At 44.6% G+C, this 17,094-nt stretch overlaps 1 protein-coding gene across 1 annotated transcript in view; it reads right to left on the bottom strand.

Moving 5' to 3' along the window:
* Window positions 1-3,842: 3,842 nt before the first annotated feature.
* The window catches only part of LOC138300657 (ATP-dependent RNA helicase DDX19B), a 129,543-nt gene continuing 116,291 nt past the window's right edge, over window positions 3,843-17,094 (bottom strand). Inside the window, exons 12-13 of the mRNA XM_069240282.1 lie at window positions 10,538-10,729; window positions 3,843-5,546 (exon numbers count right to left, since the gene is read on the bottom strand). Of these exons, the coding sequence (XP_069096383.1) occupies window positions 5,485-5,546; window positions 10,538-10,729 (254 nt within the window). The 3' untranslated portion in view covers window positions 3,843-5,484. The remainder of the gene's footprint in view (window positions 5,547-10,537; window positions 10,730-17,094) is intronic.

Raw genomic sequence — 17,094 nt, 5'->3', positions numbered from 1 at the left:
CAGGCATCCTTTAAAAGAATTTTCACCCTGAATGTTTTTCAAGGGACTAGCCATGGCAATGGTCCTTCAGCTGGCCAATGCTCTTCACAACTCCTCACCAGAGGATAAGGCTCCAGCTGAAAGGCCCCTGCAACGGCTAGTCCCTTGAAAAACTTAAGGGGTGAACCCAGGTGCAGCTAATGGCAGGACAAATCTCAATTTGGAATCTTCTTCCCATCACAAGGACCAAGACAACACAGTGCCAGAGGTGGTTTCCATCGAAACACCATCCAGGTGACCTTTAATGGTAACAGTTCACCCTTCTTCCCAACAAAGAGTAGGGGGGCGACTGGATAATTTAATCCACTACTAGGAGTCTCTTACACAGGACACATTTGTCCTTCAGAGAGTCCAAGGCTTCTACAGAGACTTCTATGACTCCCCTCAACAGAATACGCCTCGCTCCTCTCCTATGACTCTCAGATCATGCCTCTTTCCTCAAACTTGGAAATCCCAGAGATACAAGAGAAAGAAGCCATATGCTTGGCTTATCTATACCCCAGGTGTTTTGTAAGCAATCTCTTTCTGGTAGAAAAGAGTTTGGAGGTGAACGTCCCATGATAAATCCAAAGGAATTTAACAAGTGACTAGTGTACGCCACTTCAAATTGGAGGGGGATCAATCTTCTCCAAGATATCCTGAGACCCCCTCGACTGGGTGGTACGTCTTGATCTGAAGGACTCATCTCTCACAAATCCCACTTTCCTCCGCATCACAGGTTCCTTCAATTCTTTTGGTACTAACATACCTTTAAATTCATGACATTCCGGTTTGGCCGGTCATCAGCTCCACGATGCTTCAGAAAGGTCTCAAACCAGTAGTAGAACATCTGAAATCAAGAAGCATTGATCTGATAGTCTAATGATCTCCTCTTGGATCAATGCACACAAAGGCTCTCAACATTTTAAGATGGCCGGAAACCTTTCAGAAGGACTGGGTTTGGTCAGGCAGAAGAAATCTTGTGTCGACATCCCAGATCACCATGTTCCTGGGATTTGTTGTAGATTTCAAAAAAACTATCTTCCCTCAAGGAAGATGGCAATACTATGTCAAGAACTGCCAAAGGCTCTCTCAATCAAGAGTACATGATTGTCAGATCGCTCGCCTTCTGGGTCTGCTTTCCTCAGCTATTTAGGTGATCTTCCCAGGACGGCTACACTACAAGGCACTGCAGCAACTCAACTCATCACCTTCACTAAGGGTTGACCTATTCCGAGATCGTGCCTCTGACGAACTAAGCAAGTCTGGAGATCCACTGGTGGATCCAACACATGGAGTCCTGGAACGGGAGAGCAAGTTTTGGCTACAACCCATGTTTAATTACAGAATGCAACACCAGTCAAACTGGCGGGGGCACGTAGTGGGAAACTATCCACAGGCAGAAAGTGGTCAGAGCAACTGCAGAACACATCAACTGCTGGAACTTCTGGTGGGGGTCATCTGCGTACAATGCTGAACTAAGACGAGATACAATCTTGTGCACTACTGAAGATGGACAACACCTCTGTGGTCTGGTACACCAACCACCTAGGAAGGACAAGATTGAAAGCACTCTCAGAATTTCTGGAACCTCTTTCTCAACAATCACCTCTTGGTGATAGCAGAATACCCCCAGGGGACATTAAATGACGTAGCAGATTGCCACTGAAGAAACGTCCAAGACATGATCTTGTGGAAGGTGGACTCCAAACTATTCAAGGAAATCATGGAAAGATGAGGAATATTCTCAGGAGACCTACTCACATCTTGTCTAGATCACCAAGTAGTGCAGTACGTCAGCCGGAGACTCAATCTGGATGTAGTGACAACTCCTATCTAAGGACAGGGCAGAAGGCATAACCAAACACTACAGATCAGCACGGTCCATATTGTGTGGTTGGTCTCTGCAGAGTGGTCTGATTCCCATGGACGCCAATATTGTTCATATCCTAAATGTATTATCCAGTCCTGCAAAGAATGGATGGCTTACAGGTCAGTAAACTCCTTTCTTTTGGCTATTTCAGGGGGCATGCCCCTAAGAGATGGTTCTCTTGTAAGGGAGTACTCTTTTGTTAAGAAATTAACAAAGGAAATTCACATTTCTCTTCCTCTGCAGCCCTGAAATTCTGCCCTTCAGGAGGTTAATCGAATGTTATACTTTTTTATTTCTTGGCAGCCTAACATGTTCTTATCACGGAAACAGATGTCAGCTAAACTAGCCATATTGTTATACTTAGTATTCTGCAGGAGGGTCTTGGATGCAAAGGCTGTCAACATTACACGTAGAGTGTTCACTCCCGACGCAGTGGCTTTAAATAGATGTAGGAGGACTACATACAACTATAGGGTGATCACGTATCTGGTTTTTGAAAATGTTATAAAGTTATGTATAATAAAATGCATAAATGTGATGGATCAATTAAGATCCCTCCCCTACTCCCTTCGAGGAAAGACAATTGCTGAGATAGATGCAAAATCATATAAAGCAGTTTCTTCCCAGACTATTGCAAGGTGGGTATGATGGGTCATGCTAGATGACAGAACTGCTATCAATAAGTTCGGTTCACATTCAGCTGCGAGGCCAACTTCTTTAAAGTCTTTGCATTGGGGGCTCATCTGGAAGGCAGTATAAACGCTGCAGATTGATCTGCAGATTCCACATTTAAGAGGTTTATATTAAGGCAATAGCTGATGTTGCAATGCTGGTGGTAAGCTGTAAACTAGCATAATCCCAGTTTACAGTCCTGACACAGAATATAACATTTCTTAGCTTTCCTTAGAATTCCAATTCTATTAAGGACACAGAGGCAAGGATTACGCTTCCTGGTAATGAAACATCCTAAGACCAACCTGTAGGAACTTAGTGGATATGGTCTCTTCAGAAGTAAGAAAGGGGTTGTGATTGAGCTTTTACTGTTTGAAAATCGAACAGGCATATCGTCTCACATGGAGTAAGTAATACATTTTAATATGTGACAGTAGAACTTGTACTGGTATTGAGAATTGGCTATAGATCACTGTTGATAGATTTGATGAGGGCACTTCTAATTTGGATTGTTTTGTTCACAAGGACTGACCAGGCTAAACAGGAATGAAAAGAAATTTACAATGGAATGAGTCACACGAAGAAAGTGGGAGAATAGAAAGTGGAATAAGACTATATGTTAACTTATTTCCCTGTAGTTTCTGGGAAAGTTAGTCTGTTCATGTTTAAAATGACTACTGTTTTATGAAATACATGCAATAAAGTGAAGGAAGAAAGCGGAATCCTCACCTCTGTGTCCTTAATCAAGTTGAAACATTGTTACGAAAGATAGGAATTTTTTTATTCTATTGTATCAATTTCTTTGTTGGTGCTCGACACCTTTTGGTCATGAGGGTGAAACTGTAATGACAACTGTAAAAAATAAATAATAATAAAAAATAAAAAAAACACAGGGCCCCTTTGCAACTTCAACCCTCCATCCAAGTTACAGTCCCTCAGCAGAGGCTGCAATCCGCTCACATCCACTGATTTCTTGAATCTCTCGTTTTTAGAATGAAGAAACCTTACATTACCACCTACCACTCAATTACTCCTGTTCCAAGTGACCTTTTATTAGTGTGCAGCATTCGAAAACTCACCTTTCCAAAAGCACAAAAGCACACTGAAAATTTGTTCTTTATAAGCAAGTACTTCACATTCCCTAACATACCCCAAAATTCTGATGATTCCAGTTCAACCTAATTTGGTTAACCAACAAATACCCTCACCAACCTAAAGGTCAGTAAATTAGACTGACACTAAAGTGTTACAAGAGCAATCAGGAAGAGTAGAACCACGCTTGGTTTCAGCAGCTTTTAATCCAGATTACACACAAACCAGCAGCCAGAATCAGCAGCGGAAAAAGCATTTGTACTGGAGGCAGCAGGACCTAAACAAGCATTCACATAAAACCCTGCAGCCCCTTTCCATGTGCTCCCCACCTGCTCCAGTGAGCAGAATAAACCAGGTAACCCTACCACAGAGAGGACTTTCAACACAATCAAGAGCAAAGATGCAAAATAATAACCCAAACAGCTTCATACCCACTTCACCTCTGTTTCACCAAGTTTGTTTTACTCATCCTTGTAAAAGTACTAACAAGTACTACCCAGGTTCTGCAGGAGTGTTCTGCACACAAAAACCCAGCGGAAAATCCCATTTTCAACCACTTGGGTTACTGATGGGCGTCAGAAGTGAGATGTCCATGAGCACAACATCACCTAATTCAGTAATTCTGAACACAATGTAACACTTGCTAACTTTCTATGTCAAATCAGTGTCTCACTATTGTAGCCCCAATCAAATACTTTGAAACAGAAAATTCTGAAAAGTATTTTATCATGGTTAACTCTCCCTTTGAACACACCATTAACTCCTCTTAATGAAACTTACCACATAAGTCTGGATCCAAATTCAAATGTAAAACTGTAGTCTAGGCCCATATTCATCCAATAAAAAAACTGAATTGTTATCCTTTTAATGGTTTATAAAAATACATTAAGCCAATCAGTGAATTTAAAATAGCTGAGATTAATTGGATCATCAATTTAACCAGGATCCTGGCCTATCAAAATTTACGAGTGCAGTGTGGAAACGGAAAGGACACTCAACCAGTTGTACCTCACGGTTGCCCACATTCTGACATGAATTAAATGATTGAGTTTGTGGAGGTTACTGGAGTAATGGTGCACATGACATGCTCTGGCCATCTCAGACGTTTTAATCCCTCATTTGAACAAGCACAAATCAGGTTTTGTTTCATTTAAATAAAAACTACACCCTGGACAGGTGGATCATTAAAACAAAGGAATATCTCCTATGGAAATAAGTTGTTTAAATATTTTTAGGAGAGGGCACATTGGAAGCAGTTATCTAACCAGAGGGAAACAAGTCATCCACTGGATGATTGATCGTCCACTAACACTCATGTATCTGGCCATAATCCACTCCCAATGCCTCTGTAAACTAAATGCAATATCCATTCCCTGGGGAAAACAACACTGCCTGGCACAGTTTCTACAGAATCTTGCAGACAATTCATTTATACAATGTGGGCACATGGTGCCCCGACATGTTCTTTTGTTATTTTGTGTCCACAGAACCCCGGTATACCAAATCTATTCACAGAATCTTGAGAGGAGCCTGCTGTCTCCTGCAAAGTCATTCAGATGGTCTTTTACTGACGTCTGGTCCTCTACGTCCCACACTTTGGCAAGTTAGTTGTGATCATGAAGGCTGAAGGTCTCCCAAGCTAAAATCGCAAAACAAAGTACCAAAGCTGTGGACTCCAATATCCCCTTCTCATAGGACCTTGTGGCATCATTATCAAATTGAGGCCTCCATTCGTTCTTGATGTCCTCATGATTTCCAATCGGAGTCCTGGCCAATTGACTGCAGTGAGTTCAAGCAGAGGGGAGCCCAGTGAAGGCTTCTGTTCTTACTCAGTTAGCAATCTTCTCAATTTCATCCAAGTCATCAGTGTCCAGCTTCTCAATCTTTTTACCTGTAGGAGTAAAGTCAAAGAGTGAGTAAGAGCCTCAAGAAGAGCAGGAGAAAGGGGAACGGACAAATCTACAAACGACAAAGCAATGTAAGGAAGGCTTGACAATCTCAGGCACTGGCTATCGCTCAGGCCACATCCAGTCCATCAAGGTCACTCAAGAGAGAAACCAGCCATATGTAAATCAGTCCCAGTCCTGCTCCACGGTGAGCAGTTGAGTTCTAACTGCCCGGTCATGTCACTTTTTCACATGGCTGGTTCCTTCTAGAATGGCACCACAGGCGAAAAGGGATGGACTGGAAAGTGGCCAAAGCAGTTTACCAGTGGTTGAGATTAATTCAAATATTCTGTCTATCACTTCATTGTTTTATGCAGAAATTAAATATTAGAGAAACGGTTGGGTAATGCAGGGACAACAGAAGGAAAGAGAATGATACAAATGAAGCAAAGGGGAAATAACAAAAATATGTGGAGGGGGGCAAAATAAAAATTGCAGAAGGCTGACAAAGTCGCAGAGAAAAGTGTCTTAACTAACTGAGGATGACAGCATGGGAAGAACTAAGATGAGACCATTAGAAAAAGGGGGACAGATTAGCAGAAAGATAAGTAGTAATGGAGGTAGGGCAACATTTTAAAGTAAAAGAACAGTTCTGAGCGGTGCAGATAAGGAAAGAGTGTATGGAAAGAGGTAGAAAGTGCGAAACCGCTGGAGAGGTGCCAATTTCACAATAGGAAGGCTGTTTGGGCTACAAAAGGATAGACAAACAGAAGTAAAAACTGAAGACTGGGCAGAGAGAACTGATGGTAGCAGTAATGCAAAATGTGAGAAGCATGCTTCTTAAAAACAAAATAGTGATGGTGGTGCGCACTGGTGCAAAGAAATAAGTGTTTTGTTATAAGTACACGTGGTGGCAGACTGCACAGTGCTTTAAGAAGCAGTTTCTCGTCCCTCCTTTAGGAGTCAAGGTACGTAAAGTTGGGGATAGCAGCAAGCAGGAAAAGAATAGGAGTACAGAAAAGTCACGTATTTGTGCAACCCAAATGAATAGATGGCTCCCAATTAATACTCGTCTTCGGAAGTGCTCATACAGAAAACTGCCCTAATTGCAATACCCCTCATTGCAGTGTGGTTACAGTAAATCCCAGGCTAACTCGAACTGTGTCAAAACCCTCATCCAGATCGTACCTCATAATTGTCATCAAAATCGTCCTACACAACACTCACCGCGAGAATACAGTAGGTCGCTGCAAATGTCCAAAAGAAGAACATTTGCAAACAGTGCTGCATTTGATGCCAAACTCGTCCTTGGGTGCTTGGTTACTTTCCCTAGAAGCAGCTGCTTCACTGCCACTGTTTGACAAAGTGTGATAAAACAGCTATCCATCTAGTCATGCTTTGCTTAGAGCGAACTATGTTGGTTTGCATTACTGAAAGTTACAAAGAAGTGATCTATCATCCTAAAAGATTCTGTTATGTGCAGGTGGAATTCCAAGACTCTTGATTTCAGGAGAATGTGCAGAGTTCAAAAAGAACACTGACTAGGCAACTGGCTTGTTGAGATGATTCTTTAGGGAACCTTTGTGATAGACCTAAAGTTAGATATTTATTGTTTCCTTGAGGAAACGAAGGGGCTTTTCAATATAATATTTTGTATTAAACATATTCATCTGGACGATATGAATGAAAGCAAAAAGACTGCTTTTAATGCCACGTCATGATTAGCGTCAAGGAATGTCTTGAGTTTGAAGCACAGTTTTCTGTTCCATGCTAAAACAGACCTTTAAACTGTCGGAAGACTGCAAATGAATTCTAATTAGCTGATAGGAGACTGTCAACAGATTGTCTGTGCACGTCCACTGCTAGGTGAACTTTAATTTATTTATATGGAAATCGAAATTCTCAAAATACAGAAGATGAACAGGACTATTGTGGTTTGGAGGAGAGTGGATGCATGCACCCATCACAGTACCACAAAGCACCTTGGAATATATTTTAAGTAACAAAATTTGAATGTGGCATGCGCCTTATTGCTCAATGAATCACCTACACAGTCTCCTTGAAAACAATGGAATAAGCTTCAGGTGCTCAGCAAAGCATGATAAAATTCTGGTCCATGGCCTTCATGAGGAAAGCAGGAGCCACGCTGAACATTTCGTTTACTGATAGACTGGGCCGATCTGTGTACCAAAGTGTGTGGTCTAAAGCGGATACTATCCAAATTATTTTGCAGGGCTCATTCACAGCAAAGACAAATGGATAAAGACTGAGCGATATCATTGATTATGCTTCTCAGAGTTCCAGTATTGTTGGCTGCAGCAGCAAACAAGTGGTTGGTAACCGGACATTCCTTGCTACCATTTGTAGATGGTGCTTAGCTTCTACTGAGGAAGTCTAGATCACTAGGTCACTGGATAGCCTGGCAGGGATCCTATGTTGAAGAAATGATGTTGATCTGTACTACTCCGCAGCCACTAAACCCACACTGGCGGCATATGCAAAGTCATGCCGTCCCTTTTAAATATTTACTATATGAAAGCTATGCTGCCCGTGTTTTGATGGCTTCATTTTGATGCAGCACGTAGAAAGCTGGTCGCATTACACTAAATTCCAGTACAGTAATTTAGGAAAGCTTCCCCTGGTACACTTAGAAATCCCATGTATAAACGCATTTGACGTGTGCCCTCCATTTGTTCTAATGCAATGCATGTGACTGTTATTTTGTGCAATGGTCTGTACTTTCAGATCAAGCATTAGGCTGCTTTTGAGGTCATCAATGAGGATCTCATGCGATGGAGTCTGTTAAAGAGGCTCTTGATGATATAATGGTGTAGTGTAATCGTTTTTAATATAGCTTCATGCACGTTAGTTTTACATACTAGGCCGCTGTGCACTTTGCCCTAGATATACTTTATTTAGCGTCGCACTGTTATTTTACAATAACCAGTTTTTACGGTTTTGTTTTAATTTCCTCTATCACACTGTTTCGCTTAGTTCAGCTCTGCGTTCTCAAATAATGCATTCTCGATAACCCTGTGCTGCAGTCAAGGCTACAGTCTGGTACATTGCCGGTAAACGTGGTAGACGTTTAGTCTCTTGCATTCGTAGAAAATACACATCCTTATGTAGGGTTATTTTCTTAGAACATCTGCGTGTTAGTTATAAAAACACTTTCTAGTCCTAGTACACGTCAAGAGGGAGATTCCAGCCAGGGACCCAAAACTGTATGCTGAATGCCCCATTGCAGATGCTGATGCAGATTACAGGCCTTTGCTCAGGTATGAGGGTCGGTGTCCTCCAGGGGGAACCTGAAAGGCAGGCTTAGAGCTTAAGATGCTGAGCTCGAAAATATAACTTAGTGAGAGAATAACCTAGCGGCACTATGATAGCTTTATTCTTGTGCTTCACTCTCATCGTTACTATTTTAATATTACTGTGTTGTGTAGTTCTGGTTATTGCAGCTCACGCTTTGCTATCTAAAATGCAGTCGTTTTCTTAAACCAATCTTTAAAACTTACACTGCTTTTATTGTCATTTATATAGGAGACCACGCTGTGTATGAGAGAACCGGTTGTGAACCGAGTGACCACAACTTCCCTGAGAAGTATTAAGATGTCATGCGCTCGGCTGCCCAATTGTCTCTACCATTTGGGAGAGATGAGGCACTGCTAGTTAGCCGGAGCAAAACCCGGATTTAGAGTGACAAGTGTCATCCACTGTGGGTCAGACTCAGTCCCCCACACTGTGAACGATCTTGCCGCTAAAAATCCAGTAGTCTCATTAGGATAATGAGAGCCTACGCGACAATGGTGTTGACAATGTACACATGTAGTATTTGTATAGCACAAGCCTCGCCAAACTGAACAGGGGCAAAGGCAAAGAAGGTCTCAGCCTATATGGAAGGTTAGTTGGTTTGTGGACCATTCTTGCATCTTGATTTTGTGTCCTTTAAAGAGGTGGATCTTCGTCTCTTTCCTAAATTAGTGCAGTGTTGGATAGTCCTAAAGGATATAGGGATATTGTTCCAGATACTAAGCAAACAGATTCGTGCCTGCTGCGTTTTGTTTTTTATTTTTAGCACTTCGTAGTCTCAAGTCTAGTGGTGTCATAGCTACGTGGGGATGGGGATGGGGGGGGGGGGTCCAGTACAGCTACAGAACAATGTGACCATGCAGGAATACAAGGGAGCCAGTCAAGATGGCTCCGTGGATGCTGCAGCTAACTTTAAAGTCGATGCAAGAAAAGCCATTGGAGTTGCACCGTAGTGAGGGTGATGCGACAAGCGCTCGTGACTTTAAAAAAAATCTGTGTAATACTACTATTACCAATGCAGTCAATTGACAAGCTTGTTGTTAATGGAGGATTTTGGAAAATAAGGAAGCTTGATTTTTTTTTTTTTTTTAAGACATCTTTGGCATTGCTTGCTTGCGGGGACATTAAGATGGTTAAGGTTAGACTTTGAACTTTCAAACTTTTGTCTCTTCCTTAATTTCTCCCTTTTCTTTTCTCGGGTCAAATAGCACAGGTGAAGGCAGCATATTCAGTCTGTGTCTATCATCAGAATATATATTCTTTGCAGCACAAGCCAAAAAAGCCAAAATACAGTCTTTCTTTTTGGAAGACGTTTTTAACAAGCAAACAGTAGATACAAGTTTAGAGTGTGTCAAGGTCCAGCACTACCTTCCTGTTGAGAACATACTCAATTGTGGGTGAGTAGCTCACTCTTGAGGTTTAGACCTACTTAACCTCTATGCAGTCAAATGAGAAAAGAAGATTGAGTGTATCCAGAGGACATAAACCTCTTACATTCATACTTTGCAAAAAAAAAAAAAATTATAATAATAAACTCAGCGGTATGTAGAAAAAAAAAAAAGGAGGTCACAATCTGAGAAGTATATTAAAAAGAAAACTGTAGGGTATGGGTGAACGTTTAGGGAAAAGTGGTTCTGGCAGAGGCAAAGTAAGGGTAGATAACTGAGACCAAGCTGCCACATACTGAAGTGTTCCTGAATGCGGTTCAGGATATTCATGCTATGCTTGCTGTCCACCATGTTGATGGCTAATCCACGCTTCCCAAAGCGACCTGTCCGACCAATCCTGTGTAAGTACGTCTCGTTATCTGGATTTCCATCCTTATCCACAGGTAGGTCAAAATTTATGACGACAGACACCTGTTCCACATCTATACCTGAAAGAAAATAATAAGCACATGTGAGATTAACCGAGCAGAATATACATGACAATAAAAACAGTGCACAAAATGAGGTAACTGTAAGGAGGTGACCTCACAAGTGTAAGTATTACCATCTACCCAAAACATGTAAATGTTGCAGGAGGAGAGGAATAGGTGACAAAAGAACAGGCAACACACTCGCTAACAGTGGGTAACAAGAGGCAATCGATCACGGCTCCCGCTGATCCCTGGTCTTGTGTCTTTGCAGTACACTCAAACTGCTATGATCCACCGATAAAGACAATGAAAGTGGCAGGCACAGAAACAAAGGTATCAGTAAGATGATATAAGTTTAAGAACAACAGTCCAACCAACCCCGATAAACTGGGCAAGTGCGGTCTGCATACTGAATGACAAGAGTACTCACAATAATTAACCCCTTCTGTGCTGAAAGGGTCTCTGTGCTGTCCTAAGCCACGGTGGAGGTGTGATGAAGCCAAAGTGCCGTTCTCGCACCCACCCACAGGAAAAGCACTGACACCTCCCCTTACTCCCATGGGCTGCCTCTCTAAACCCTCCCACCAGGGATGGCAGCAGAAGAGATTCTGCTGCCATCCCGCGGACCCCTCCTTCCAACTTCTGATGACATCAGTGCACGCAGGGTGCACCAACATCATCAGAAGCCTCCTGGGTCGCGCTGGACGACATTTGGCTTCCAGCACTTTTGGAGAGAGGACCTCCATGAGGTGAGTTTTTTTGGGGGGTGGAGGAAGGGGGGGGGGGGGGGTTCAATGAAGGGGGGGAAGAGAAGGGGGCAGGGGGAATTGAAAACAAACACAGGGGGGGAGGGGGGGGGGGGGAAGAGCTGCATTCTTGGAGCAGATATCCAATCAGTGGGCCACCAAAGATTTTTTTTGTGTTGGGGCTGGGACCCCCCCCCCCCCAGGGTCGAAGCCCAAGTGGGCAAAGTAAATAAATATTTCTTTATTTATTCATTTCAAACTCCGGGGTGGGTAAACCGGCCATTTTTCTCAGCTGAGCCCCAAATCCCTCCCTCTCCCCCACGGGGCCGAAACCTTACTAGACCACCAGGGACTCATTTGGCAATCATTCGGAGAGAAACCACTTGGGTAGGTGTCTATCCCCTTGTGGGAGAAATTTATTTTTAGGAATTATAGATTCCCCTCTGTCTCAAGAGGGCAGATTGGCATAAAAACGGCTGATCTGCCCTCTGGGAGGGGGAGCGGGTGGAAGCCCACTAGACCATCAGGCTCGTTTTTCTCTTGGGGGAGCGACCCCTTGGGCAAGGGTCGCTCCTCATGAGAGGGGGCATTTGGGCATTTTTGTGTATTCCGCCCCACTCCAAAGGTCAGATCAGCTGTTTTTAGGTGGCCGTAAGCCACTAGACACCAGGGATTTCCTTCAATTAGGGGAGCGGCCCCTTAGGCAAGGGTCACCCCCCTTTCATTTTGAACCCAAACTTTGGCTATTTATGCCCCCCGTGGGGCAGATCGGTGATATGTTTAGGCCCATCTGCCCCCAAGGGGGGGCAGAAAAACACTAGACACTAGGGAAAGTTTCCGTGTGTCTATGTGAACTGACGTTCGGCTGACAGACTGCATGTACTGGCGTTAGGCTGGTTGTGTGTGTACTGGCGTTTGACTGGTGGTGTGTGTACGTGTGTGAACCTGCGGATGGCTGGCAGTGGATGTGGACAGGCACTAGACTGGCGGTGTGTGTGAACTAGCGCTAGAATGGCAGTATGTGTGGACTGGCGCTAGATAGGCAGTGTGTGTGTTTGAACTGGGGATTTTGCTGGCGTTGTGTGTCGACTGACTTCTGGCTGGCAGTGTGCGAGGCTGGCATCTGGATGGTGCTGGGCAGACTACATAGTGTTTAATAATGTTAATTGTCTTTATTTATCATTTGCGATTGTAATGTTTTATTTTGCCTTTTTATTGTAGCGCACCACTTTTGATTTCCTTTGTTGTGACTCCTGCTTGCAGTTTCAGCACTGGAAGAACTGCAGTTTTTTTAGTTGCATGTGTTTGTTAAGAAAACATTTTTGTACCGTTTACTCCAAATCAGGATCTCTGCCTTTTATGAATGCATTTCTTGTGTGTAAATGGTGTAATAATTGGGGGTGGGCGGCGAGGACAGTTCCGCTGGCGGAGTTCTCAGAGTTTTGCCCATTGTAAGGAAATGCCTCCTTGGCATAGTTACCCCCTGACTTTTTGCCTTTGCTGATGCTATGTTTTGAATTGAAAGTGTGCTGAGGCCTGCTAACCAGGCCCCAGCACCAGTGTTCTTTCCCTAACCTGTACTTTTGATTCCACAATTGGCACACCCTGGCATCCAGGTAAGTCCCTTGTAACTGGTACCCCTGGTACCAAGGGCCCTGATGCCAGGGAAGGTCTCTAAGGGCTGCTGCATATCTTATGCCACCCTGGGGACCCCTCACTCAGCACAGACACACTGCTTGCCAGCTTGTGTGTGCTGATGAGAACAAAACGAGTAAGTCGACATGGCACTCCCCTCAGGGTGCCATGCCAACCTCACACTGCCTATGCAGTATAGATAAGTCACCCCTCTAGTAGGCCTTACAGCCCTAAGGCAGGGTGCACTATACCATAGGTGAGGGCACCAGTGTATGAGTACTGTACCCTTACAGTGTCTAAGCCAAACCTTAGACATTGTAAGTGCAGGGTAGCCATAGGAATATATGGTCTGGGAGTCTGTCAAACACGGACTCCACAGCACCATAATGGCTACACTGAAAACTGGGAAGTTTGGTATCAAACTTCTCAGCACAATAAATGCACACTGATGCCAGTGTACATTTTATTGTGAAATACACCCCAGAGGGCACCTTAGAGGTGCCCCCTGAAACCTTAACCGACTATCTGTGTAGGCTGACTGGTTCCAGCAGCCTGCCACAACCGAGACATGTTGCTGGCCCCATGGGGAGAGTGCCTTTGTCACTCTGAGGCCAGTAACAAAGCCTGCACTGGGTGGAGATGCTATCACCTCCCTCAGGCAGGAGCTGTAACACCTGGTGGTGAGCCTCAAAGGCTTACCCCCTTTGTTCCAGCACCGCAGGGCACTCCAGCTAGTGGAGTTGCCCCCCCCCCTCCAGCCACGGCCCCACTTTTGGCGGCAAGACCGGAGGAGATAATGAGAATAACAAGGAGGAGTCACTGGACAGTCAGGACAGCCCCTAAGGTGTCCTGAGCTGAAGTGACTAACTTTTAGAAATCCTCCATCTTGCAGATGGAGGATTCCCCCAATAGGGATAGGAATGTGACCCCCTCCCCTTGGGAGGAGGCACAAAGAGGGTGTACCCACCCTCAGGGCTAGTAGCCATTGGCTACTAACCCCCCAGACCTAAACACGCCCTTAAATTTAGTATTTAAGGGCTCCCCTGAACCTAAGAATTTAGATTCCTGCAACTTACAAGAAGAGGACTGCTGAGCTGAAGGACCCCTGCAGAGGAAGAAAAGAAGACACCAACTGCTTTGGCCCCAGACCTACCGGCCTGTCTCCTGCCTTCCAAAGAAACCTGCTCCAGCGACGCTTTCCCAAAGACCAGCGACTTCTGAATCCTCAGAGGACTGCCCTGCTTCAAGAAAGACAAGAAACTCCCGAGGACAGCGGCACAGCTCCAAAAGAACTGCAACTTTGTTACAGAGGAGCAGATTTAAAGACCCCTGCAAATCCCCGCAAGAAGCGTGAGACTTGCAACACTGCACCCGGCGACCCCGACTCGACTGGTGGAGAACCAACACCTCAGGGAGGACCCTCCGGCGACTCCGAGACCGTGAGTAACCAAAGTTGTCCCCCCTGAGCCCCCACAGCGACACCTGCAGAGGGAATCCCGAGGCTCCCCCTGACCGCGACTGCCTGAACCTAAAGTCCCGACGGCTGGAAAAGACCCTGCACCCGCAGCCCCCAGCACCTGAAGGAACGGAACTTCTGTGCAGGAGTGACCCCCAGGAGGCCCTCTCCCTTGCCCAGGTGATGGCTACCCCGAGGAGCCCCCCCCCCCCCTTGCCTGCCTGCACCGCTGAAGAGACCCCTTGGTCTTCCATTGAAACCTACAGAGAACCCGACGCTTGTTTACACACTGCACCCGGCCGCCCCCGCGCTGCTGAGGGTGTACTTTTTGTGCTGACTTGTGTCCCCCCCCGGTGCCCTACAAAACCCCCCTGGTCTGCCCTCCAAAGACGCGGGTACTTACCTGCGTGCAGACTGGAACCGGGGCACCCCCTTCTCTCCATTGAAGCCTATGTGTTTTGGGCACCACTTTGACCTCTGCACCTGACCGGCCCTGAGCTGCTGGTGTGGTAACTTTGGGGTTGCTCTGAACCCCCAACGGTGGGCTACCTTGGGCCCAAAACTGTGACCTGTAAGGGATTTACTTACCTGCTAAAAATAACAATACTTTACCCCCCCCAGGAACTGTGAAAATTACACTGTGTCCACTTTTAAAACAGCTATTTGTGTTTTATGTGAAAAGTATATATGCTACTGTAATTATTCAAAGTTCCTAAAGTACTTACCTGCAATACCTTTCAAATGAGATATTACATGTAGAATTTGAACCTGTGGTTCTTAAAATAAACTAAGAAAATATATTTTTCTATAACAAAACCTATTGGCTGGATTTGTCTCTGAGTGTGTGTTCCTCATTTATTGCCTGTGTGTATGTACAACAAATGCTTAACACTACTCCTTTGATAAGCCTACTGCTCGACCACACTACCACAAAATAGACCATTAGTATTATCTCTTTTTGCCACTATCTTACCTCTAAGGGGAACCCTTGGACTCTGTGCATACTATTCCTTACTTTGAAATAGTGCATACAGAGCCAACTTCCTACACCCATTCCATGCTCTACTTGGAGAGCAGAGTTTGGCAAAAACTCTGCTATCCGCCAGGTAGTGAAGTGTGGCATCTGACACCCATTACTAAAATCACTACTGGTCTAATCCCAGAATTAGCAGGCTGCGCTCTAGTCTGTCTGACTGGGGCGGAGCCTCAGGTCCATTTGCATATGTTATGGTGCTTGTAGTTAGTGTGCAGGTTTTCTGTCTTCCGGAAGGGCCTGCGGGACTCCAGCTCCCAGAGCATCACTTCTACCTCCTGCTACTGCAGGAAAGCTCTTAGGTAGTCGACAGACTTAAGTCGCTCGACGAGGTTTATTGCCAAAATGGCACCTCACATACTGTCCCTACCATGAGACCACTAGGTGGACTCGAAGGTGGATTGCAGACCGATCATTGAGCCACAGGGCACCATCTGCAGGGGCAGCAAAGAGCAGCGTATTGCAGCCCGGAGCGGTCAATTAACTTTTAGGGATGGATGAAGGTTACTGCAGAGTGCAGACAAGAAATGAAACATTGAGTGTGGCACTGACAATCCTTTCACCATTCCAAATCCTGACTGCAGCTGAGCAAAGCCAGAACAGTACGTACAAGGCAAATGCGAAATGCCTTGTATCTAGCAGGTGAGATATGGGCTCCCGCTGCCTAAGGTAAGCCTCCCTACTCATTCTTATTAAGAATAAGGAATTTGGTGTGTATGAAAAACGCTTCACTGAGCACCACAACTCTTCATTTATTTAGACACGGTTAACTAACGCATTTTACATAACTTAAGTATGCGTAGTACAGGATATTAATATTTTTTCACTGCGATGATTCTTTGGAGCAATCTACTGATAAAATAAATTGGCTTTTCCATGGCACACTTTACGTTAATAACTTTGCTTTGAATAATAAGATAACATAATTGTGTTTGCAGCACATTAGCGCCACCTCGCTTTTGGCTAACTGATAAAGCTGCATCAGTAGTTGACATCCTGATGCTGCTCGCAAAAGTGCACCAAGAGCGCAGTTCATGAAAGGCAGAAATAAATTTCACTGCATGCAAGTAGTAGTTAAAAAGGCAAGTGCTTAAAGTTTATTTAGTTAGGGCTGCAATTGGAGACCGTCCTGCCTGTGCTGGCGCTTTGATTTATGGTTGGTGGCATTCCCAGTACTACCCCCACTTTCATGTCTGGGACAGGAGCTTTGATGTAGCTGTGAGACGAAATTGGATTGTAAATGGTTACGAATGTGGGCAGAACTCCACAGAATTCAGCAGTTTTTAGGTAATTCCATGGAATTCCGCGGAGTAGAACACTGCAAGCTCCGCCCAACCCCGGTAATAAGAGCAGCATATTTAGCTTCCGTTTTATTGTGTGGATTTATGCACATTGTGTTTTGAATTGCTTCGTGTGTAATTTTCTTTTCTTTTGTTTTTCCTTTCTAGTCTGATATCATTGCTGCTTGCCGTGTCTCTGCAGAGTAGGTGCAGGTGATCATGAGTCTAGCCAT

The sequence above is a fragment of the Pleurodeles waltl genome, chromosome 6 (assembly GCF_031143425.1).
Source record: "Pleurodeles waltl isolate 20211129_DDA chromosome 6, aPleWal1.hap1.20221129, whole genome shotgun sequence".
Lineage (NCBI taxonomy): Eukaryota > Metazoa > Chordata > Amphibia > Caudata > Salamandridae > Pleurodeles > Pleurodeles waltl.
This window is presented reverse-complemented; position numbering and strand designations above follow the sequence as displayed.